General features: G+C 44.6%; 1 protein-coding gene across 1 annotated transcript in view; it reads right to left on the bottom strand.

The window, feature by feature from the left end:
- Positions 1–1,880: 1,880 nt before the first annotated feature.
- The window catches only part of dnah2 (dynein, axonemal, heavy chain 2), a 50,679-nt gene continuing 27,837 nt past the window's right edge, over positions 1,881–24,722 (bottom strand). The window contains exons 56-88 of the mRNA XM_047573587.1: positions 24,296–24,463; positions 24,049–24,209; positions 23,761–23,900; positions 22,715–22,847; positions 22,171–22,310; positions 21,840–22,050; positions 21,603–21,719; positions 21,224–21,365; positions 20,241–20,410; positions 19,999–20,115; positions 19,697–19,861; positions 19,099–19,221; positions 18,650–18,798; positions 18,395–18,461; positions 17,172–17,322; positions 16,944–17,092; positions 16,734–16,867; positions 16,060–16,204; positions 14,934–15,133; positions 14,667–14,793; positions 14,239–14,425; positions 13,748–13,896; positions 13,373–13,556; positions 13,098–13,288; positions 11,560–11,751; positions 10,937–11,121; positions 9,889–10,132; positions 7,850–8,001; positions 7,390–7,504; positions 3,281–3,457; positions 3,066–3,140; positions 2,362–2,512; positions 1,881–2,277 (exon numbers count right to left, since the gene is read on the bottom strand). Coding sequence (XP_047429543.1) covers positions 2,123–2,277; positions 2,362–2,512; positions 3,066–3,140; positions 3,281–3,457; positions 7,390–7,504; positions 7,850–8,001; positions 9,889–10,132; positions 10,937–11,121; positions 11,560–11,751; positions 13,098–13,288; positions 13,373–13,556; positions 13,748–13,896; positions 14,239–14,425; positions 14,667–14,793; positions 14,934–15,133; positions 16,060–16,204; positions 16,734–16,867; positions 16,944–17,092; positions 17,172–17,322; positions 18,395–18,461; positions 18,650–18,798; positions 19,099–19,221; positions 19,697–19,861; positions 19,999–20,115; positions 20,241–20,410; positions 21,224–21,365; positions 21,603–21,719; positions 21,840–22,050; positions 22,171–22,310; positions 22,715–22,847; positions 23,761–23,900; positions 24,049–24,209; positions 24,296–24,463 — 5,066 coding nt within the window. The 3' untranslated portion in view covers positions 1,881–2,122. The remainder of the gene's footprint in view (positions 2,278–2,361; positions 2,513–3,065; positions 3,141–3,280; positions 3,458–7,389; positions 7,505–7,849; positions 8,002–9,888; positions 10,133–10,936; positions 11,122–11,559; positions 11,752–13,097; positions 13,289–13,372; positions 13,557–13,747; positions 13,897–14,238; positions 14,426–14,666; positions 14,794–14,933; positions 15,134–16,059; positions 16,205–16,733; positions 16,868–16,943; positions 17,093–17,171; positions 17,323–18,394; positions 18,462–18,649; positions 18,799–19,098; positions 19,222–19,696; positions 19,862–19,998; positions 20,116–20,240; positions 20,411–21,223; positions 21,366–21,602; positions 21,720–21,839; positions 22,051–22,170; positions 22,311–22,714; positions 22,848–23,760; positions 23,901–24,048; positions 24,210–24,295; positions 24,464–24,722) is intronic.

A 24,722-nucleotide genomic window follows, 5' to 3' on the forward strand; every position in this document is an offset into this window, starting at 1 on the left:
CAGGTTTATTTTCAGTGGAAGAGTCTTGGACACTAACTGCCCCGCCTCCACAGCCACTGGCAAACACTGTACAACTTGCCCAAATTCCACTATTAACTGCTGCTCAATGGAGAACAACTGGATCCCTCCCTCCTCCTCCCTCCTCCTCCCCCCTCCCCACCCATCCACCACCACCCATCCCTCTCTGCAACTATTTGGTTGAAGAGTCAGGCTCTCGGTTGGAGGTTGGAGGTGGTTACTGTACTACGGGAGCCACTTGAGGAATGAGGAGTTGTGCGCTTGGACGTGGCCTGGTGATCTTATCAGGAAGTGGGGGCAGACGCGCGCTGAGAAATCACATTAAGGAAGCCCGCGAGGGCCAGACGGGGGCTCCCAGGGGACACGGAGGTGTCTCGGCAATGCTTCGCTTTACAGCAGGTATCAAAGCGTGTCTTCAAAAAAAAAAAAATGTACGTATTTCTAAGATTAAATATGTATGAGTGTAGAACTTTATTCTTTCTTTTTAAAAAAAAGAAACTTTAAATACTTTATTTGTGCCTTGGACGGATAATTAATACGCATTTATATTCTGGTTCATTCCAGCTGAAGCTTTTCATACTTTCCCAAATCTGACATTGGTCACAACTAAGAACAGAGAATAAGCCAATTTGAATCTGAATTCCCTTCCCTCACCCCATCTCCCCCCCTCCCTCCCCCACTTCATCTCCCACCCAGCTAGAGACCACCAGCACACACACACACACAGAGACCTGGGTCTGATAAAGAGGCTCTTAAACCCAGAGGAAGTCTGCTTGGTCTTTCAGGAGGGACAATCCTTAAGTCTGAATGCAACCTTGAACTCAAGCCTCCCCCCCTCACCCCTCACCCCCTCCTCACCCCCGGCTTCTTCTCGTTCACCACTCGTCCCCGCTCTCATTACTACCCCGGCTCACTTTCTCCAGGATCCTTCTCTTGTTTTTCTCCTTCCCTCCCTCCTTTCAGGACTCGGGGCTAAGTTCTTTCCAGCGGGGAAGTCCGGGCCCTCTCTCCCCCTCTATCCCTCCCTCCCTCTCTCTGTCTCTGACCGACTCCAGAAACGTCTCGTCTTCATTAGAATTCATTTGTTTGAATGGGTTCATTTCTCCGTCCTCTTGTGTAGCCTGCTCACAGAGAGAGAGAGAGGGAGGGAGGCGCATTAGCATAAAAATGTCCTTCCCCTCACCTTGATTAACTGCATTGTTTGCATGTGCGCAGGGAATGTTTCCTACCGTGCACAAGTGTTCGAAACTCTAACATTACTCTCTGGTTTGAATGTGTAAACTTACACTTTTTCTTTTTATATTAGAATGTTTTTGTTTTCTATAATGTACCTAATGAACTGGCATGTGGTGTAAAGTATGTAAAGTCAGAACATCTTTTTGCATGAGTCATAAAATGACACAATCATCATCGTTGACTGTTTCTAGTGCGTCTTTCATTGGATACGTCAGTGATCTTAAATAAGTGCCTCATCTCTCGTCTCTGGTAGTAAGGAAGGATGAAACTGGACCTAGAAAACATCCCAGAACAACTTCTGAGGCTCTGAAATTCAGACTTCAGAGAAAAAAAAAACAAACATTCACCGCGCTCCAAACCTGATGCACATCTTCCTTTAAAAGTTTGTGTTGTTGTTGTTGTTGTCACGCACGTTCTCTCATCAGACTTCCTAAAGAATCCAATGAGCGCACACTCAAACACTTAGATGACACAACAGTCACTTGATCCAGATGTTACAAAGGAGCGAGTTTCCAGTAAAACACACGGCTGCTCAGTGGGAGACTCCTCTCTGTGTGTGTGTGTGTGTGTGTGTGTGTGTGTGTGTGCGCGGATGGCGGCGTGTTCGTGTCTGCGTCTGAGCAGGGTAAGACGGGGGTCAGCATGGAAAGACTGATGCGGGTCTGCAGAGAGTTCGTAATCGGTCAACAAACAGCAGGAGAAAGAAGGAAAAGACGGTGTAGAGACAGAGCAGAGCAGCGACGAACAGTCGAAGGGTTTATTCACAGAAGGCAACACGTTCACTGTTAAACTGATGCTGTAAAAACTTGTACATGAAGTAACAAACAGCTGGAAGAATGAACGGTTTTGAACGTGTCCGTCGCGGCCTTCAGCTGTCCAGGCTCAGGAGCAGAGCCGTCCCCCTCTTTATCCAGTGGTCCGGGCTCACGTCTCCGGACTTCAGCTCCACGCCGACCACGAACGACGCCCGGCCCGCTCCCCCGGAGCGAACCGGGAAGTAGTAACACGGACACAGGTACATGCCTGCAGCACAGACGGCAAAATGTTTACGACCACAGCGGGCAGAGGGACGGAAAGACGGCGAGGAATCCCCCCCCGACAACTCACGCTTGGCCATCTTCTTGCGGTTTTCCACCGGCTTGAAGTGGATGGTGGGGATGGGACACACCATCTGCATGGGCTCGGCCTCCACCAGACACGAGTTCCTCTTGTCCCAGCCGGCCCCCTCCAAATATAGACCTCGGACATACACGCCGTCCTGGAAGTGGGAGGGAGCGAGAAAACAAACGAAAGGAGGAGTGATGTAACAGAGGAGGGGAAGGGGAGACACACACACACTTGTGTGAAGGTGACTTTTTGCTGCAAGTTTGAAAAAAAAAAAAAGTGTCCAATTAGGTAATGAAACCAGGACGAGGAGACAGACGTGTGATGGACGTGTGCTGGTTTTTGCAGTGTGTTCACTGGTGAATGAAGAACGACAAATTTATAAATGGGAACAATGACAAAAAAAAAAAAACATTTGAAGGGTTCTGTACATATATATATATATATATATATATATAAATAAATCTAAGAGCGACTTTGTGGAATGAGAAGAGAAACGCACAAAGTGCCAGGCTGCTTTGAATGAAAATTATTTGGAAGAGAGAAAAAAAAAAAGTGCCCACAGTGAGTGTTTGAGCAGATATGGAAAAAAAAAAAGTGATGGAAAGCGGCAGCGACAGCTGAGAGCTAATGGCCGAGGCAAAGGGGCCTGATGGCGGGTTTATGGTAATCTTTATGGAAATAAAAACGTGTGTACGTGCGGTCACCTTGGGCGGGTGGAGGAGGTTGCTGTCGTCCAGGGTGGACACTATAAACTCCCAGGACAGAGTGTCCACCGAGATCTGCGAGAGGGAACACACAGCAGCGTTAACCGGTGGGAGGGACGCGGTTTAGTCACCGCCGCTGGTGTAAAGGTCAAACGGAGACATTTACGTTCTGACATGAATGAATGAACCCGCGTGTTTGCGTGTTAAACGCTCACGTTGTACTGTCGGGCGGACGACTGCAGCACGGCCGTGAGGAACCCGTTGGGGAAGGTGAAGCCCGACAGCCAGAACAACGTGGGGGGCTGCGTCGTCCCGGCCCAAGCTGCAAACTGGTCGACTCGCTGGCAGAGGTCCCTGGTCCAGGCTGCCAGGGGCTTCAGTGAAGGGTAGGCCTGGTGGAGACAGAGTCACAGTGAATCCACAGCCGTTCATAACGGGATCAGGAGGATCAGTGCAGCTGAACCGAGGGTGGACGGCCTGGGAGTCTTTTCCGAGCTGTTTGGAGCGGTTCCTGGGCCAGGAGGTGGTGGAGGAGGCCGGAGTGTTCTCCATCGCGCACCTGTAGAAGTAAGTGTGAGGACAGCAGAGCTCGGCCTTAACCTGCTCCAGCCTCCTCAGGACACAGAGGCGTTGGTGGGCCTCTGTGTTTGTGGTCCATTAGAAGTCACTATGGATGTAGACCCCCAGGAGCTTGATGCTGTGGATCATCTCCACAACCTCCATGTAAAGTGCAGGGTGAACGTGGTCACCTCATATCCCTTGTCGATTATCCATGGGTTTGTGGTCTTGTCTTGTTATTTGCTTTGAATGTAACAAATCCCTGTAAGCACAGCCTGAGTAAAAAATTCCTTCTTCTATTATATTTCTTTGTAGATTTGAAGCTGCTTGTTATTCCACACGACTCTAGTCTGACGTGAAGTTGCATAACATGCAATACTGCAATCGCACTACGCTGATAAAAGTAAAAGACGACCTTTTACGTGTATATGTGCATATGTTTAGTTTTATTATGTAAAACACAAAAGTAGAATAAGGAATGAACTTGTTGTAGCAAATACTTTCAGTATTAGTTAATCTACTTTTCAAACCATGTTGTTTACGTAGTCTAATCTGACCACTTTTTTTTCCAGTAAGGAGTGTTTCTAATCCAGTTATCAGATTAAAGTTACTTATCCAAGTCACTGTGTGTCACTATCTTTCCCATTTTCCTGAATAAAAGGATAAACTGTATTTCTTCTTCTTGCTTTCTAGTGAAGTCGTGGTTAGAGGCACAGCTTGGAGGCCGAAGATCGCTGAATATAACTAAAGTTACTTTTAAAATCAAGTAATCGGCAAAGCAACTAAGATACTTTTTAAATCAGTAATCAGATTACTTTTCCGAGGTAACTGTGGCAACACTGTGTCGGTCACAACTTGAGAAAATGCAAAGTATAAATTTCATGTACTTAAAGTTTCATTAACAATCTGCTAATTGATTTATAGAAGTTCATTATTACAAAATTCCATCAACAGCGCTCTACCATACATTGAGAGGAATGAAACAATTCTACAGATTCAAGGCTCAACTGGACAGTTCCTTATTTAGCTAAGTTGCTCAGTTAGATGTGTAGTTTTCTTGCTTCTCTGCCTTTGAAATCCTGATAACGCTTTGACTTCCACACTAAGAAATACGATTAATCGCGATTAAATATCATTCAATTTTAATCTTAAACATCTTAAACATTTCTTTCCTATTTTTAAAAAAAAACAAATAAACAGATATAAATGTACTGAATTACTTATTTACTTAATAATTGTAAAGCAAAACAAGTGTAACTGGTTCAGTCGGGGCAATAAGGGATCAAAATCCAACGTAAAACAAAATAAATATTAAATAATAAATAAAGGAGCTGAAATTGAGAAAAAAAGCTTCACTTGGTTAATAGATTTTCAAATTAAATAGCAATCAGCTCTTAATATAATTTAGTGTCATCAAATGGGAATTAAACATCCATTACAAAAGCATCTGAACAAAACAATAGCTTCTCTAGCTTGGTAAAAAAAATAAATAAATTAAAAAAAAAAAAAAAATCAGACGTAGTCCCAACTTGTAACTTGTAACAAATAATAAAGGAGGTGAAATTGAGAATATGGATTTTCTTCAATATCGGCATCGATACCGATACAAATATCGGATATCGGTGCATCCCTAATAATGTCCAGCGCAAATTTGTGTATCTTACAAACTGAATTACTGGCAGTGGTTAGAAAACGGGTACAAAATGAGAAATTAAGCATTTTATTGCCTACTACTACTACTACCACTACTGCAATAAAGATCAAGCGTGCGGCACAGTTTGGCCTTTGGAAAGGAAAACCCACATCCACCCACGATACTGCTGAAGTGAAACCCGTCTTATCTGTTCGTGCTTTTATTTATTCGTATAATTTTCCCCGACACTCGCGTTCAGACAGACACAAGCCGGCTTCTTCTGGGCAGTCGGCCCTGAGAGCGACCAAAATATTTGTGTAGCTTTTTATTGTCAATATGTAATTTATTGATTTATTTCCCATCTCTTCCACTGGCAACAGATACGCATGTATTACACAGCCACCACAATCCCCACACAAAAAACACACACACACACACACACGGAGGCTTGTGAAGAAACCAGATACAAAATGGCTGGAGTCGGGGAGGCAGGCAGGCCAAAATTAAAGCCATGAGTCTGTGAGCTCAAAAACTAATGACAGGCTGCCATGCCAAGGAGGGGCGGAGGAGAGAGGGATGGAGGGATAAATGGGCAGGACGGGGAGTCTATCGGGGGCTGTTGTTACTGCATGGAACAGATAGGTCACGAGGGAAAGCAAATCCTACAACGTATACAGCAGACGATGAGCAACAATGAGAGAAACGCAGCAATTTAACGTGGCTGAGAGACGGATGAAAGCCAGAAACAGGAAGAAGGGAGACGGAGTAGTCGAATTTACAAGTGGTCAGTAGAATAGAGAAGCTCAGCTGGAGGCAGCAGTTCCTAACAGCTATCCAATACTCCTATAAAAGGAAAAAAAAAACACACACACACAAACACAGTACATGCAGCAGTAATAAGCTTCTGGCTGGAGCACAATGAGCTCAGGGTCTTTTTAGGAAAAGTGGAGCAGGCCTCGGAAGGTTCGCTTCGCTTATTACGCCGCGATTAGTCCACAGACACTGGCTTTGTTCAGCCGCTGAGGGCCGAGGTTCGCTCTGCTCCACCTGATGAGCAGCCGCTCACAAAAAAAAAAAAACTCATACGCATCTGCATGGCGCCCATAATGAGCACCCGAATCAGACGCTGGAATAAAAAAACACACACAGTGGCCCCGGTGACCCCTGCACAGTAACACACACACACACACACTTGTAGCCAGAGTTTTTTATTTTTTTGTTTCCAGCCCCTTGACCCGGGCTGACAGCGCCCCGTGTTCCATCCCCGCTGTAAAGAGAGGTCCAGCGATAATGAAGCCAGACTGCAGCGTTCAGAAGGAACCACAGCTGGAACGCTGCCACGGCCCCATCACTGTGTGTGTCCGTGTGTGTCCGTGTGTGTGTGTGTGTGTGTGTGTGTGTCGGACCAGAACAATAAGCGTGTGTGCACGCCGCCGGGCGAAACTGACGGATAAACACACCTTTAATCACGAACCAGCGAGCGAGCGAGCGGGGAGACGGGCGTGCGGCCGTTCAGCCGGGGCAGCCGGGGAGAAGAGTAGATTAGCGTTAATCAGATCCCCTAAAAAAATCCATACGGCCTCTGACTGGTGTTAAGTGGCTCCACGTTACAGGAACCTGCGGTCGCTGCACGGAGGAAGACTCGAATGCAAATGGGTGCCAGGATAAATAATGGAAAAATAAACACAGGTAGAACAGCGGTGAAACCCTCACACACACACACACACACACACACACAAATGTTTGGCCAGTACGTGATTACACTGCTACAGTACCGCAAAACAAATAGAGGCCACGCTAGTTTCCCTGTTTCTCTTGGAACGTGCGAGACTTGTTAACATTTATCGGCCTTTCTCTGTCTTTGTGTTATTCCCGTCCACTCAGTGTCTCCGATGCCTGTCCGTCTCTGCGTCCTTTCCCTCGATTCTAGCTCGCGTCTGAAGACTCGCGCCTCATAAGGCGAACAAATCAGCTGGGTGGTACGAGGACGGTTCTGTGTTGGGTGCTCAAATGTTAAATGTTTGTGTGTGTGCCATGTGTGCGAACTGGGGACAATAACGTATGAGCATTTGCATATTTGCAAAGTAGCCTAAGTAGCTGAAGAAGGACGTGACGTCCTTGGCGTGTCCTCACCTTGTCCCACAGCGGCGGCACGCGGGCGTCGTGGATGCAGTTGAAGCTCTCCTCCATGTTGGGGGACATCACCACCAAACCTTTGATCCCCCTCTCCAGCTCCACCAGGGACGAGCTGAAACACGGACGCACTTGACTTTGGTAGGTTTCACTTTAAATAATCATTTGTGTTTTTAGCGGCGTCTATATTAAGATCTGATGGCGTCCATGAATATGTCACGTGCTCTTTTTGATCTCTATTATTATTATTACCTCCAACACATCCAGCTGCAGGAAGAACAGCAGGAGCAGTTGTGAGGAAGCAACGTGCGTGAACCTCACCCTGAGCTGCTAATTATTCACTGTGCTCACATGCTTAGACGCTCGTTCCCAATTAACGGCCCCTTAAAACAAATCTACCTTCCGATCTCATCGCAAACACGTGTAAATGTAAATGTAAATGCACACGGACGGTTCGTACATGATGGTCTCCAGCAGAGAGTTGTATCTCTGGATCTCTTGCAGCAGAACCACGTTCAGAGGCGACATGTTCTCCTGGAGGAGGGACCTCGTGTGCTCGTAGTCGATGGGCGCGGGGATCTTCCCACGGACGTCGCTCAACAGCTCCAGCACCTGGAGACACAGAGGGAGACGCTGTGATAGTCCAGCAACCACAGGGACGGAGGGACAGATGACATCATACGTTCTGGTCTTTTCTTTTATGCTGTGATGGACCAGACATTATTAGATACCTACCAGTTCAAAACAACAATGAAAATATAATGAGTAAGAATATTACCTAAATATATACAGTATTAATGTTCATACATTGTATCAGCAATATCATGATTATGGGCAGTTAAATATTAAATTATGATGTTTTTTACATTTTTTAATTTATATTTATTCATGTTTATGTTATTGCGTTATGCTCTAAATGTGGCAAATACCACAGAGACTGTTGATTTTCATATTCAGAGGAGATAAAAAATGATACAGACTCTATTTCAGTTTTAAATTATGACAGAAGACATAAAACAGTTATACTCATTGTAAAGTGTCTGCAGTATGTTGTGTATTTCCACATTTTTTTTTAACTTTTCATTTAACTTAAAGCAAAAATACAAACAATAAGATGCAGAAACAAAGAGAAGTCATGGGATGATCCACTGGCATCAAGAAAAGACAAAAGTCAGTAAAGGGAATACACCCATTTTATTTAAAAATTTTCTGGAAGCTAATTTATGGGTTCATCTATTCTAGAAACTGAAAGTGATCAGCAGTTAGTTTTAAACCTAATATATATACGTCCTCAAATCTGTAGGAGGTAGAGATATGTGATGTGAATGCTGTGCTGATGCCTAAACCAAAGGTTTCTGAGATTATTGTGGAAACTTTTCCCCAAAATGTCTCAGTAGAGGGTTAGTGTGTGTGTACGTGATGTCACAGCCAGCGACGTCTCCGTGGTTACGGCCACTGAGTGGCAGAAAGTGACAGATGAGCTTGGAGATTAGCAGCATTAGTTCGAATCATAGGATTTAATAGCATCTAAGTTGCTGTAAAAAGCTGTTTTGCGACTGACTGAACCAACAGATGTGAAAAGCAGTGAGAGATATATTTTATATTTTTACAGATATCTGACAAAGAAAAGAGAAGTAAATGTATCACTACATTAGAAGAAACAACTAGAATCCAGGCACAGAAACCTGGTGTTGTGGTTCACATTTACTGTCAGGTTATATTAATTTATGCTGTATTTTTTGATGGAGTTACTTCTTAAGTTACGTCCTGGAGGGCTGTCAGATAAGTTTGTCGATGTTGTTGTTTCAATGTAGACAGTAACTATTTCAGTTCCAACAATAAAACAATAAATGGAATATTTGTGATCACTCCTCGTCGTCCTTTTAACGCTCCGGTCAGATGCAACAGTATCGTATGAGTAACGTTACTTCTCTGTAAAGCTCTTAGCGTTAGCATCTTTTGATCCGTCCACGCTAAGATCGTTTCCAAATCCAGACTAGTTCCTATGGATCATTATCGAGTCCAGTTGTTCTTAATTTGATCTGATAATCCACATTTCTCCCGGTCTCACTATATTTACTGATACATTTCACCGTGTTTTTGCCACTAAGGGGGCGTGGCCACAGGTGGCAGTGACATCAATGTCCTTTTTTTAAGGACACGACCAGAAAACATGTCAATAATCAGCCTCGTTTTGTAGTGACGACATATCAAATCAAGTCTCTCCATAAGAAGACCTTGCAGGTCGTATTTTAACGTTAAATTCTCTGTTTTTGTGTAACATAATCGAAGAAGTCGTAGCCTGGTATAATTTACTTCAGTGCCTTCTGAATGGTTCACATCAGTAAATACATGAGTTGCTTTGAGTTGCTTTGGGTCTATAAAAGTCCTTCTTCTTCATCTGCCTGACACAGTTTATCAAAGCTGCTGAAACACAACACAGTCCGTTTTCTGAACCCACCATCCCATCATGCTGGTGTAAAATCAGGAGCAGTTTACCTTATCCTCTCTACTGGCGGCGCCCCCTGCTGCTGACCCCGACGCGGTGCTGGTGACCTGGGGCTGCAGCGAGAGCAGTGTGTCAAACAGGGTCTTGGTCACGGCCACCTGGCTGGCGATGTCGGCGTTGGCGTGCTGGCCGAACACCTCGGGGTGCTCGGTGGGCGGCAGCAGGCTGATGTGCTCCTTGTACGCGGCCTGGGTGCCGTCCCGGGGGATGTAGTAGGAGTTCAAAGACGATAACCTGACAGACGACGAGAGAAAACGCGCGATGAAACAGTTCGCGAAAGCTAATCCCCGAAATTCTGACAAAATGTGGTGCAGCCACGCTTCATTTGTTTCCAGACTTTAAATGAGGATGATCTAACTTTCCCATTTCATCTCATCTAATGTTAATCAATGTAATCACACAAGTGCAGCAATATAAAACCCTCACAATACAAAAGTGTACTCGAGAGTGTGTGTATGTCGAAGACATCAAAACGAGTGGTACTGTTTTCATTGGATTAGAGGACACACACTGTCCTTCACCACAACTGCCAAGAGAGAGAGAGTGAATTATTTTTTTATTTTTTTCCTAAAAGAAGGCAACACAGGGTTTGTGCAATGAAGCCAAAAGAGAACAAACTAAATAAGTCATCTGTTTTTCATTTTCACCTGTATTCTTAAACAGTAATAATACGACTGTCCTCGAGAAATAAAAAGACTCCCCAACCGATGTACCACTTTCATCGAATACGGAATAAAGTGACGATCCTCTTCACTGCGCCCTTGTTACCAAAACATATGAGCAGCCTTTCTGGTTTCACCCTGTTCTGGATGAGGCTCTGACCTCAGCATCGCTCCAAGTTCATTCAGTACAGAGCCTTGGTGTCTCTTTTAGTGGTCATAACACCACCGTCCTCTTGGTGGTGCTAGTACTCTGCGAACAGTCTGGAAACCCAGCGAGCCACAAATCTGATGTTTTACATCCAGCACACAAAAAAAAATATATGTTCCTCTGTCTATATACATTTTGAATTTAAATGCTGTGTCCCCAGTGTCTTACTTGTAGAAGGGCTGGTTTACGGCGCCGTCGCAGAAGTAATCGTTGATGTACGTGGTGAGGAGGCGTCTGTCCCAGTCGTCCGTGACGTGGCCCCCGTAGTTCACCCCGGAGATCAGGTACTTGAGCGCGTCCCAGGGAATCTCCTCGTACTCGTCCAGGTACAGACTGAGCAGGTTCTCGCTCACCTGAGGAGACAAGGAGGTTAACGCGCTGCCTTTGCCTTTGAAATGCAAGACGACACATCGGTTTGCGACTGAAAAGTCCCTGACTGCAGGAGAGCAGACGGGAACGGTAAAGACAACAGACAGGAAGAAATGCTCAGAAATTGAAGGAATGGGATTCAGTCTGATGCACTCTAACTTGTGCTTTTAGTTGATCTTGACTGTTGATTATTGGTGATGCTGTTATCTTTCACTACAGATAAAGACCTAAATTAACTAGATCATTATTCTAAATACCTCTGTGTCTGAGAGGATGTAACAGAGAGAGAGAGAGAGACGTCCATATCTTTTATTTAGGCCAAAATACTGTCAAAGAAAACATCTCATTATCATCTATAATCACTTCTTCTCTCCTCTCCTCTAACTTTAGCGTTAGTGTTTCTTTTAGTGTCAGACTCTGACCTCGAAGTCAGAATCGTTGAAGCCGTAGACGATGTTCCACCCCATCTGCAGGAACTTCTTTCGTTCCAGCAGGATGCTGTGGAAGAAGCAGAGGGAGTAGAGGAGCTTCCTGTAGGGAACGGGCTTCGAGCAGCGGCTGAACTGAGCCTCCGTCACCAGCTGGTAAAGACGCTTCATGTTGGCTTTCACGCCCTGAGGACAACAGGTCAGTGTTAGCTCTGGAGAGGGCGTTACACGTCTGAGGTACAGTATGTAAACGGCAAACAACATAAAAGAAACCATGGAGTATATCATGTAGAGCAGGGGTCTTCAACCCCTGCTGGTTCTTCCGGGGTTATTATTATCATTTTGCATTATACACTGGCTCAAATATTAATTTATATTCAGTAGGGTTTAAAGTTTGAACTTCAAACATACCTGAGATATGTCTAGTGAGATATCTGACCCTGAGGAGAAGAACTTATCTAACCTTGGATGAATGGATGTTAATGGGAACGAGCTTTTGTTAATATTGCTGCATACTTCTGGATTTCACCCGGGGAATGAACGGGCTCTCGGCAAATAGCCTCGTAATTGGCTCATAAACAAAAGGGGCGGGACCTACTGCGTACAGGAAGTTTAGACTGACGGGTCTAGTGTGAAATGAAGCAGCTCCCATATCGCTGAATAAGTGAAGTGCCATTTATTAAAATATGTTGTAATGTGTACAGTGAACCCTCGTTTATCGCGGGGGTTACGTTCCAAAAAGAACCCGCGATAGGCGAAATCCGTGAAGTAGAAACCTTTATTTTTTTTACAGTTATTATACAATGAAATACTCCGTAAAACATTGATCGCTTTAAATTTATTGTTCACGAACTCTTCTGCTCCAGCGGTATTCGCAGAGGCGATCTCTCCGTGCAGAGAAACATTTTTAAGTCCAAAGCGTTTCTTAAATTTTTCAAACCAGCCCTTGCTTGCATTAAATGCGCTTGGTACTGCGTGAACAGCACTTGATGATGGCCCAGTATCTGCATACTCCTCCTCTTCCCTGTCACTGTCGCTGTCAGCAAAGGTTTGATACAGTGTTCTAGCTTTTGTGCAGATAACGTTCGTATCCAGCGTGATGTTTTTTTTTCTGCAGTCATTAATCCACAAAGCTAAACCAGACTCCATCCTTACCACGGTCTTGTTGCGGACAGTTGCAACCCTTTTTGCATCCTTATTAAAATTTATTGCTGCTGTCGTCCTTATGTTATTTTCCTCCTTCTTTATGGAACGAACGGAAGATTCATTAATTCCGTAATGGCGATTATCCGTAATATGTACGTGTACATATTAAACCATAACGTTATTGACACACAGGTAGAGAAGACGCGGAGAGACTGTTTAGCCAATCAGAATGCAGAACACAATGCATGATGCAAATCCGTGAAGCAGCGAGACCGTGAAAAGTGAACCGCGTTATAGCGAGGGTTCACTGTATTTAAAGAAATTTACGGGTACCCGCAGTACCTCCACGGACCCCTCTACCTACGATGTAGAGAAAGTACATGTACCTTCGGTGGCTCGGTGGTCATCTTGATGCCGGCCTGCAGGATGGTGATGGGGAACTCTGGGTGTGGTGAAGAGCTGAGCCAGAGTTTAAAGTTTGGATGAGGCTTTTTAACTTGTAGCTGCTTAACCAGCTTGTCCAGCTCAGGCATCCATGACAGAGAGAGGTGGCAGTTGGCAAGGAACACCCAGTGACCTGGGCAGGGAAAAAAAAAATTAAAAATTATTATGTTTTATTTGTGAGGGGACCAATACAATTCAGGAAAGACAGCAACATTACCATTCTTGACGCCCTCCTCTATCATGCTCTTGGCGATGGGGGCCTGTCCCTGGCCCAGCGAGAGAGCATGAAAGTCCTTGCTCATGCCGGAGCTCTCAGCCAGCTGCAGCAGTGCACCTGTAGGGTCCACTCCAGGAGACAGGACGAAGATCAGAGGAGTGCTGCTGTTGGATTCCTCCACGACCTGGGAGGAGGACAAATCAACCGACAGTAACCCCTCCGAGTGAGATTACGAACTTCAAGTGAGCTCAAATCAAACAGAATCACGGAAACGACGCCATAAAAGCATTCTCTCGTTCAAGTTCCGCCCGTCAGACTAATCCCGCGGACATAGAAAGAGCGACGGGAATTAAACGGATAACAGCCGACGCTCACCGCCTTCATGTCGAGAGCGGGCGGCTCCACGAAACGAGAGCCGAGGTGGTTGACGATGAAGGAGGTCACGCAGAAGGAGACGCGGTCCTGGCGCAGGGAGCGCACGATCAGCATTTTCTGGAGCTCACTGCAGCTACTTTCCCAAGCACCTAGGGAGGAAAAACGCAGGGAGAGTGGAAATGAGAGATTGTCATTATGTTGATTGTTGAGTAATATGGAGATAAAATGAGAAGAAGGAAAGAATACAAATACGCATCATTCACTCCTCCACCAACAATTAAGTCAGAAGTAGCAGAGAAGAGGACACATATTTATCAGCACTGATTTCCGAGGACTGAAAGGTTTTTTTACTGCCACAATGTCATACTTCAGCAAACATAAAAAAGCCGCCGTTGTCCCACTAGAGCAAACTTAAATTTCATCGTTTCTAGTGGGAAAATAACAAATTACTGAAGAAAAAGGAAAAACCACACACACACACACACACAGACCTGGCAGTGCAGCGTTCTCTGGCTCGGGGCTGGTGAACCAAAGGTTCCAGTCTCGAGGGTACTGTTCAAAGGAGGCCATGATGCCGTGGAAGTTGGGCAGCTTATCCAACTCTGTGATGTTGTCCCAGCTGGAGTCCGGCAACCAGCTGATGCACGGGTTATCCATCTGATCCTCCTTATCAAGTACCTGGACGCACACCAATCAATTAACCAGCAGTCAGACGGTCCTTTCATCAGGGTGTCGATAGATCTAACAGGCGACGCATCAGTCACACGCCGCGCAGTCTGTCCGAGGGACGCTAATGAATCTCCTCGTGGAAGGAAGTTCATTGCGACTCATGTTGTTCCCGGTTTTTGAAAAACACACTAGACGGACGATCTTAAATTAAATTAAGGCAAAAAACCGAGTGTGTTTGCGTTGTTCGTACCAGTCCCCCTCGAAGGAAGAAGTTGTATTCGTCCATGTTGAGTTTGCCGGCCACCTCCAGGATTTTGGCGCACATCTGGAAGCTGAAGAGCAGCTTGTGGACCTCAAACAGACCGCGGCACGTGTACCTGAAGAAGAAGAATGTCTTTATCCGTTGTGTATTTAGACATATGTCCTACCTTTCATTTCAGATCTCAGTATAAATTCTTTTTTTCCAACTTGACCCACGGTCTCAGCTACACCCAGAGGAACATGCGTCTTGGTTTACCTGTACACTGCGTACGTGTGGTAGTCGTTCAGGTTCGTTATCCTTTCCTCCAGCTTGTGGCTGCGCTTGCTCTTTTCTATGCTGACGGTGAACAGGTTGATGTAGGCGTCCAGCGAGAACTGGTACATGGGGTCGATGCGGCCCATGTCGTTCAGGATGAAGAAGAGGATGGAGGCTCGCTGGGCGCACGGGCGGTAGGCCTGTTGACAGAGGATATTTTTTCTGCGTTAAAGAGTGAAGAGCAGCCGGTGTGCGCCGATGACACTGAATCCTCAACTCTTGCGACAGAACTGAAGCGAACACGGCGCGTTTCTAATCATAATACTTGGCAGCCTCTCCGCTGAGCGTGCCAAGCTCAGCAACCTCCTCAAAGCGGTGGCAGGTCGGGTTTTAATAACCGCTTTCCTGGTCAGGGTGGAAGGGGTCAAGTTACATTAAACACAGCAGTGTTCTTATCATTTACAGCAGAGGTCTCCAACGTTTTTCAGGTTAAGGACCCTAAAATGATTAAGTAGGGACCCATTACCTAATATATTAAACTAGTGCTATTTATACATGTACATTATTGTTATGACTTTGCATTCAGTAGTAAGATATTCAAATAATACACAGGTTCAAGTGTTTGTTTATTTCAATAAGACTCCCGTACAGAGTAGGCCCCGCCCCCTATCTCTACTGAGCCAATCACAACGCTGCATATTACAACGCTGACTCAGTCAGGTTCCCCTAACGACAAAACATTTAGCTATGCTTCAAGTTAAAACTGTCAATTATTTTCTTCATCTTTTCTACATATGTGTATATATATTTTTTTTCTTGACAGTTTTAACTTTAAACATAGCTAAATACTAATATACATCAACAAAAATATGTTGGATTTTTGTTGATGCGTGTTTAAAGAAATTTAAATTTGTGGGGGAAAATTAAAAAAAAAGAAATTATATAAAAATGTCACATCAACCAAAGATTTTGCGACAGCCCCTCCCCCTTGCAGTACCTCTGCAGACCACCTAGGGGTCGCCAACCCCCTGTTGACGACCTATGATTTAGGGTTAATTCTAATGAAACCATTTACTCGGTTATTTACAAAAGCGGTTACTCAGTTCATGAATGAAAGGCTTCTCACCTCTCTAGCGGAGTCGATCTTGAGCTCAGTCTGTTCGCTGGTCTCCAGCTGCTCTGACACCTCGGTGGACGTCACTTTGGACGTCTGCAGCGTGTTCACCAGCTGCACATCGTCCAGCAGCGAGCCAGTCGCCTCATTCAGCAGCCTGGGATGTCAGACATACAGGCACGTGGGTTAACGAGGGCGAAACATACAAAAAAATGAATTAATACTGTGAGTCATTCATTAACGTTTACAAATTACAACAAAACAAGACAAAATATGTCTTAAGGACTTTATCAGAAAATAATTTGCAGGTTTTATTAAATGTCTTTAGCAAAAATTGATTAATCTCTGTGGAAGTCGGGTAACGTGCACTCGGAGTTTGAATCACTGCAGCGGAACAAAATGATGAGCGGTTTTCTCCGTGGAGCACTTGTTGTTACCCTGGCAACTAACTCACGTAGTTATATATATATGTGTCTAATCTCGAGGGTCTTTAATAAAGCACAAACTATAATCAGTGATTCTTAGGGAGGCTCAGTGTGCGCGGCTGCTTCATGAAATCAACACACAACAGGACGGCTGTTAGTCACACAGTTACAATACACATCACAGAGCTGCTAATGACACTCTTAATATTAGTATTAATAAGAGAGTGCTGCTCAGTTAAACTATAAAAGTGGTTAGTCAACCTGAGGATCTCATCCTCCAGGTCCTGCAGGCTTTTCTTGCCAGTTGCAATGCTGATCACCAGAGAGTCCTTCTGTTCTTCCAGCTCTGGACGCTCCTTACGCACCACGATGCCCAGCAACTGGGCCTCCAGACCCTGCACACACAGACAAACATTATAAGGCGGGAGTACACACAGTACTTTGAAACATTGAGCATTTATTCATTCATACCTGCTCCTTGACGGCGAAGTTGACGATGGTTGTCTTTGAGGAGATCTCTGGTGTGTAATGGGGGTTTGACATCTTGGTGGTGATGTAGAACCTGAAGTCCGGATTGTACTCCACCTCCCGATCGCCCAGCTTCATCAGGAGCCTCCCGCCTGGACCACACAATGAAATCAAGCACTGCCGGCACCATGAATTTGTGAATGTGTCGGTTTTTTTGTGCGTCTCTCGGACCTATCTGAGTGACGGACTTGTTGAGGACCGGGTTCAGAGAGGGTTCCAGCTCCTCCTGGACGTTCTGCAGCAGAACGGGGTTCCCGAACTGGATGGCGCCCTCCAGCACCCGCAGGTAGTCTGGCATCTGGAAGTCTATTTCCTTCAGCCCCTGCACATGCAACAGGTGAGAGACAACACGACACATGTCATTAAAGTTTAAATGCATCCAACTGAAGGAAACTTTTCAGTTTTAGATGGAGTGTGAGATACTGATGGAAGCAAAAAAGGGTGACGCTGAGAAAGTTCCATAGAACAGACGTCTCTGTAATAAGGAGTCGGTCAGAAAAAAAAGGAGAAAAGAGAGAGAAAGTTCTGTGGAAGGAAATGATGATTAATTCACAGTAGTTTGGTTGCAACAATTAAGTATTAATTAAAGGAATGTGGTTAAAAAACAGATTAACTAAGTCATAGATGAATAATAGATATTTATTATGAGATTTTGAATGTTGAGCTTAATACAAGAACCATAGTACAGTATAGTATAGTATAGCATAGTATAGTATAGTATAGTATAAAATCATATAGTAGCTACAGTATAGTATAGTATAGTATAGTATAGTATAGTATAGTATAGTATAGTATAATATAGTATAGTATAGTATGGTGTAGTATTGTATAGTATAGTATGGTGTAGTGTAGTATAGTAGCTACAGTCTAGTATAGTATATTATCATATATTATAGTATAGTATAATATAGTATAGTATAGTATAGTATAGTATAGTATAGTATAGTATGGTGTAGTGTAGTATAGTAGCTACAGTCTAGTATAGTATATTATCATATAGTATAGTATAGTATAGTATAATATAAAATCATATAGTAGCTACAGTATAGTATAGTATAGTATAGTATAGTATTGTATAGTATAGTATGGTGTAGTGTAGTGTAGTGTAGTATAGTAGCTACAGTATAGTATAGTATAGTATAGTATTGTATAGTATAGTATGGTGTAGTGTAGTGTAGTGTAGTATAGTAGCTACAGTATAGTATAGTATATTATCATATAGTATAGTATAGTATAGTGTAGTATAGTATAGTAGCTACAGTCTAGTATAGTATATTATCATATGGTATGTTATAGTATAGTACAGTATAGTACAGTACAGTATAGTATAGTATAGTATAGCATAGTATAGTATAGTATAGTACAGTATAGTATAGTATAGTATAGTATAGTACCATGTTCATTTCCATATTCCTGATCCACATCAGAGCTTGGCCTTGAGGATCCACCATCAGTGGCCATCTTTAACACAAGGTAGGAAGAGGAATCAAGTCAGCTCATGTGTTCATCAGGGCACATTTAGTACTACGATTATATAACAAATATAATCATTTTGTACTACGAATATAATCAGATCCAGGAGCAACAAACCACCACAGAAATGTTTTAACGTAGAGCGCAGCCCTCTAATCTTAATGAACGACACCGACCGGTTTCCACGGGTGACGATGACTCCGTTCTCAGTGGAGAAAGCGTCGGAGGGCAGGCCCTGAATGTTCCAGTCCCTCACCACTGTGGGCTTGGACAGAAAAACGGCGAAGCTGAATCCCGGTGTGAACGGGATCTCTAAGCCTCGTACCTGAGGAGGAGGACGAGAGGCAGCAAAAGGGAAAGAGAGAGGAAGGAAGAAAGAAACATGGAGGCTGCTGAAAATACACTTAGACTGATAGAAGTCACAGTTCTCTATAGAGGGTGTGCGTTGACGTCACTGGTGCTTGTGGCCACGCCCCCTTAAGTGGAAGAAACATGGTGAAATGCATCAGAAATGTACCCCTAACCCCTAACGCAGCGATCCATCTATCGCTTGCTGTGACGTCACGTGCAAACCCTCTATAGCAGCAACGCAAAGATGACGTGAGGCTTTATGTGTGTGTCTGACCTCCTTCATCCAGATGGGAAGCAGCTCGTCCCTGTAATTGGAAGGGAAGGGTCCCATGTAGGACAGGAAGGACGTGGCCAGTAAACAGTCTCCCACCAGGTATCCCATGTTTTCTTCAAGGCCCTGAAACACACACAGAAACCACAGATTACATGTGGTAGATTGTGAGCGAATTATCAGCTTCTGCACAGACACACACACACTGACAGAAAGTCACCTGGCAAATTAGTGTCATGATAAGATATTATGTGTGTGTACTTTATGTGAAGCCTGTGAAATGCTCTCAGCTCATATTCTAAAATAAAAATACTCTCTTTTTGCTGCTGGTTGTTTTAATATTTGATTTATGGTGGTTAATAGTGCTACATTAAGTCCGTAGACCTCCACTGTGGTGGTTTGTTCTTCTTTTCTGATGTGCACGGAGGAAGGTGGTTGTGTATTTATGATTTATAACGTCACATGCACGGACTGCAATAGAGGAGCTCATCCAGGAATAACAGCGAATGTACAGTGTGTCACTATTTCACTGCACTTTCGGTGCTTTCAAGCGTAACTTCTCTGTCTTTCCACTACGTGTGTCTGCTTGTGTGTGACGTACAGCGACTCTCTCCTCCCAGCGGACCCTCTCTCCAGCCAGTCCGGTCACCAGTTTGTCAGCCCGGTCCAGTTTCAGCTCCATCTCCTCCGATTTCCTCCTCAAACTGTCCTTCGTGGCAATTTTCTCACTGTGCTGCCTTTTCAGCTCCTCCAGCTTCTCCGCCACCTGGTCACACACAGACACACACAGAGAACGTCCATGATTACATGTGTCTTGTCTCGTGCAAATTGAGCTTCATTTAATCGTGAAGCTGAGTGTATGAAGTTGAATTTGTGCGAGTTAGTATCTAAACGTGGTCACACCTCTCTCAGTTTGTTCTGGGCTGCAGCCAGCGCGTCCTGCTTCTCTTTCAGCTGGGACATGGCGGCGTTCAGCTGGATCCGCTTCGGCTCAACCACTCTGAAAATACGTCCGTAGACCTGGAGGAACATCAAACCAACGTTTGCATTTAGTTTTCTTCTGCTCATGCTTTAGTTTAGACTCGGTAATTATCCGTATTTGTAAGGACACGTAGAAGTGTACGTGACTCTGTGTTTTCTCTTACCTCCATGGCTCTGACCCACATGCACAGGGACTTGGCAGCTAGTGACACTTTGCCAATGATCTCTGGCTGGAAGTCCACTTGTTTGCAGTACTGGCCGATCTTCTTCAAAACGCGGTCCGATATATTATCCTTGTCAAAATTAACCAGCGTTTTGATGAAGTTGGCCTCACCTGCCAGAAACATTTACATATCCCAATATATCAGCATCCAGTACATTTTTTAGTGCTACTAAGATGCTGTATGTGCCATGAAAAGTACTATATATATATGTTTAAAAATTACACATTGATAAAAAACTTGGTTGTTTTCCTTTTACCAGTTTTGTATCAAATGACCCTTTATAACATAGGTCTTCAACAGGAGGTACGCTGCCCCCTAGGGATCCGTTGAGGTACTGCAGCACAGGGTCGCAAAATCTTTGGTTGATTAGACATTTTTTATATATATATATCTTTTTAATTTTCACCCTCAAACACCCTTAAATAAATTAATTAATATTCGAACCTGTGTATTATTTGAATAGCTCAATATATAATGCAAAATAATAATAATAATAATAATAATAATAATAATAATATATTTATTATATATATACCATCAGTTTTGGGGTCGTTGGCCTGAAAAATGTTGAAATCCCCTGGATTAGAATATAAATATATATTTTGAATTTGTGTCATAATGCTAATGCTACTTCAGTTTGAGTATGTGTAAGGAGTGTGAGACAGTTTATTGTCCTAGACCTAATGACAATTGTAATCACTTATTATTATGGAAAAACAAGGACACAAAAAAAGGGAATTTGCAATTTGTAATTTACATTACAAAGGATGCATTTTATGCATCATCTGTGTTCCCATTTATTCCAGTTACATCTGTCCTTTTGTTTGTGTAGCTCTACTCAACCTGGTTCAATCTATTCAAAACGCAGTCTTCCTAGTTACAGTCGATTTTTTTTTTCTTCCCATTTCATTTCAGCTTCTCACCCAGCTGTCTTTTGGCCTCTGCCCAGGTGGGCTCTTTGCCCTGAAGGGTCATAACCGCCTGCATCACCGTCTCCACCAGCGCCGGAGGACGGCCGTACGACTTGATCTCTGTCATGTCTTTCTTATTCAGAGACTCCAGAGCCTGCGTGCAAAAAAAAAAAAAAAAAAAGAAGCCGAGCATAATTTAAACTCAGGTGGAAAGCGCACACGGAAGAAGAAGAAGAAGGGGAGCAAATGCACCCGAGAGTCAAGGATCATTACTCATCAAATATTAAGGCAATGAATCAACCGGACACGTTAATGAATAAAGTGAGCGCACGCGTTAATGAAAAAGTTACAAAACAAGACTGAAGGTGACTGAATTAGAACAGATCTCTACCTCCATGGCCTCTTGCAGGGCAGGCAGGGCCTCGTCCAGGTCTCTTTGTGCGTTCTTAGCCATGGCTTTACACTCCAACTCTTCTGCACCGATTTTTTCACTATTAGCGCTCACGGTCTAAACACAAACACAGATGAGTGTACACAAATGTGTTGTTTTATGCCTCTTCATTTCTTATACTCTTATATCGTCGTCAAACAAAGGCTTCATTTGTAATTCCTGCGAATGCATTCGCACCTTCTGCTGCTTGTCAGCCTCGATCTTTTGCTGCACGATGACGGACAAGTATTCGTCGCACTGTTTCTGGAACTCGGCCACTTTCTTCTTGGCCTCCTCCAGCTCCACAGACATGGCCTCCACTTTCTGCCGCGTGTCGCTGATTTTGAAGAGGCCGTTGCGCAGCTTGGTCACCTGCTCCCCCAGTTCAGAACGTTTCTCTGCCAGCAGCCTGAATGGACACGGACGTAAACGCAATCAGATGATTGAGGAGCTGGCTGTGAAAAGGGGGATTCAACCGACATGAAATGGAGAAAAGCAAAGAGGAGCAATTGACGGAGGGAATTTATACTTTTTATATCCGGACACCAGCTCCAGGTAGTTGGTGGGCGTCACGTAGTTGTGCCTTCGCAGCTCCAGCTTCATCCTCTGGGAGACCTGCGCCACCGACTGGTGCATGGTCACGAAAATGCTGGCAACCTTCGTCTGGATCTGCAACATCATGGAGTAAAACGTTAAAAAACGTAAAAATACTCAGGTGTGATGGCAGCAGCTTGAGGGGAAAATGTAAACACTATTTGTGACACACAAATAACAAAACCTGCAACATAAAAATTACACCAGCGCAGAAGCGCCAACGACTGCAGTACTTCACGTGACCACTAGAGGCAGACTCAAGTCAATCCACGTAAGACCTCCACGTTAAAAGGAAATAAATTATAAATAAATCTTATTTTTTACATTTATGACAACTGTATTGGAGAATTTTTGTATAACTCATCCAATTGTATCAAGTCGAGGCTGTTTGCTTTGTCCATTTTTACATAAAGACAATAATGTTCAGTTTTTCTTTTCAGTTTCATGCCAATCTGTTGATTAAACTACATGCGTCTCACCCCCTTCAAGGAACCCAGGTCCAGTCCATCCAAGTACCTCTCAGCCACCTCCAGCAGGGCGTCTTTGGGCCACTCGCAGAACCAGTCGATTGTAGTGCAGTTGACTAGCGCGGGGTACTGGAGGATGTAGTTCCTGTTTTGGAAGCGGCCATTACTGGATTCTGATAACACACTGATCTGCTGACATCCATTAAAGCCTCGTGTGCACAGGGCGCGTGAACGCGTGGGGGTGCATTTGGCAGACGGTCAGAGAAAAACGTGTGAAGGTAATAACGACCTGGCGTTAGTTAATGTGCGCTGAATGTTAAAACGGCACCGTGCAATGGACACGTAAACACCACTGGCTCGCTTCAGGCCGTGTGACACTGAAGCTCTTAGAGTCGGCTGCAGCTCAGCGCGGCGCATGTTGCAGCACGAGCTCCCTGAGCTACTGGTGATGCGATTGTGATACAGATGCTGGGAGCAGCCAGTAGTAGGTGGGCGAGGATCTCTGTCATCACACGGAGATGGTCATTAGCTCCGGGTAATGGTGCCTAGCAGGCCAATTAGCAGCATCATGTGTGACCACTACGCCGCGCGGCTAATTACAACGCGGACGCCGACGCTTAAGGGGGTAGAGATGTGTTTTTTTACCAAAAATGTGTGCTCACTACATCTGTGTGTCACAATAGGGAAGCACCAGGTTCCTCACCACTCACCACTAATAAAGTATCTTTACGTTTCTATTATTAATCCCTCCATGACTACAAATTGGTTAGCAGAGAGATGCCGACCTTATCTGTATCTGTCTGTATTTATAGAGATACACACTGGGAAACTGACACAATAAAAGGCAGCGCTGTGTTTGATCACATTTAAATGTGAAAAGCTGAATAAAATGCCAATAGTTTTATGTAACTTTATGCTGTGAGGGGAATATAGCATCGATAGCGACAGATCCTTATTCCCATGAACTCAACAGCAAGAGAGCGACATCTCAAGAACAAAAAAACAGGAGGGAGTTAAGGTGATGTGGACCTGGATGTGATATAGTACGTAGGATGTACCTGAAGGGCTCTCCCACCGGGCTCATGCAGAGCACTATGTGCAGGTTGTTCCTGACGCGCTCGATCAGGTAGCTGAACAGTGAGTCAGGAGTCTCCACCACGTTGTCTTTCCTGGCAGAGTCTGACAGAGCGCTGCAAACCTACAGGACAGAAAAGAAAAAAAAACTGGAAGTTTGATTCATTGGTTCGATTTCTTTCAGGATACACATGAGTTAGTGGTCGTCAAAACGCAAACACAGAGAGAGTCATAAAACAAGAGGACAGACGGGATTTAAAGGCGTCGCAGACCTCGACAAACTCGTCCTGCTTGTAGAGATTAGGCACTTCTCCAGAGCTCAGGATGTTATTGATGTCCTCCAGGAAGGATTTGTCCACGATCTGGGTGTCGTTGAACAGAAACACCGTGGGCTTGTTGTCGACTCCGGCCAAACGGTACAGCTTCTTGATGTCTGGAAGCAAAAAATCCCTTTCGTGTGAATGTGGCCGAGCCAAGACAAGAAGGGGAACTCGCATGCACTCAAGCAAGTGATCTCACCTTCTCTGAACTCCTGCTTGCGGTACTGCTTGGTGACCTCCACCTGGAACACCTGATACTCGCAGATGAAGGCGGCCATCTTGGACAGGCTCTGGCGGCCCGAGCCCCCGACGCCGACCAGCAGCATGTTGCCCCTGAGCTGGCTGATGACGCGGACCACGCGGGTCACTGCGGAGGCAACGCGGGGGAACGTGACGACACGCGACAACGAAATTCAACAAATCCATTGTTTACAGGATTCTTTGGGAGTTTGACTGACATTTGCTCAGACAAATACTCAGATATTTAGCGCCAGCTTTGACGCAGCCTGTTCTAATATTGACACAGAGCTTCAGCGTTCCTGGAAATCAGACATGTACCATCCAGCGTTGGATCCAAGAATTAAATAGATAGCGATGCGATGCTAGTGATTTGCAGGAGCGTGTAG

Source organism: Mugil cephalus, chromosome 1 (genome assembly GCF_022458985.1).
Source record: "Mugil cephalus isolate CIBA_MC_2020 chromosome 1, CIBA_Mcephalus_1.1, whole genome shotgun sequence".
NCBI lineage: Eukaryota > Metazoa > Chordata > Actinopteri > Mugiliformes > Mugilidae > Mugil > Mugil cephalus.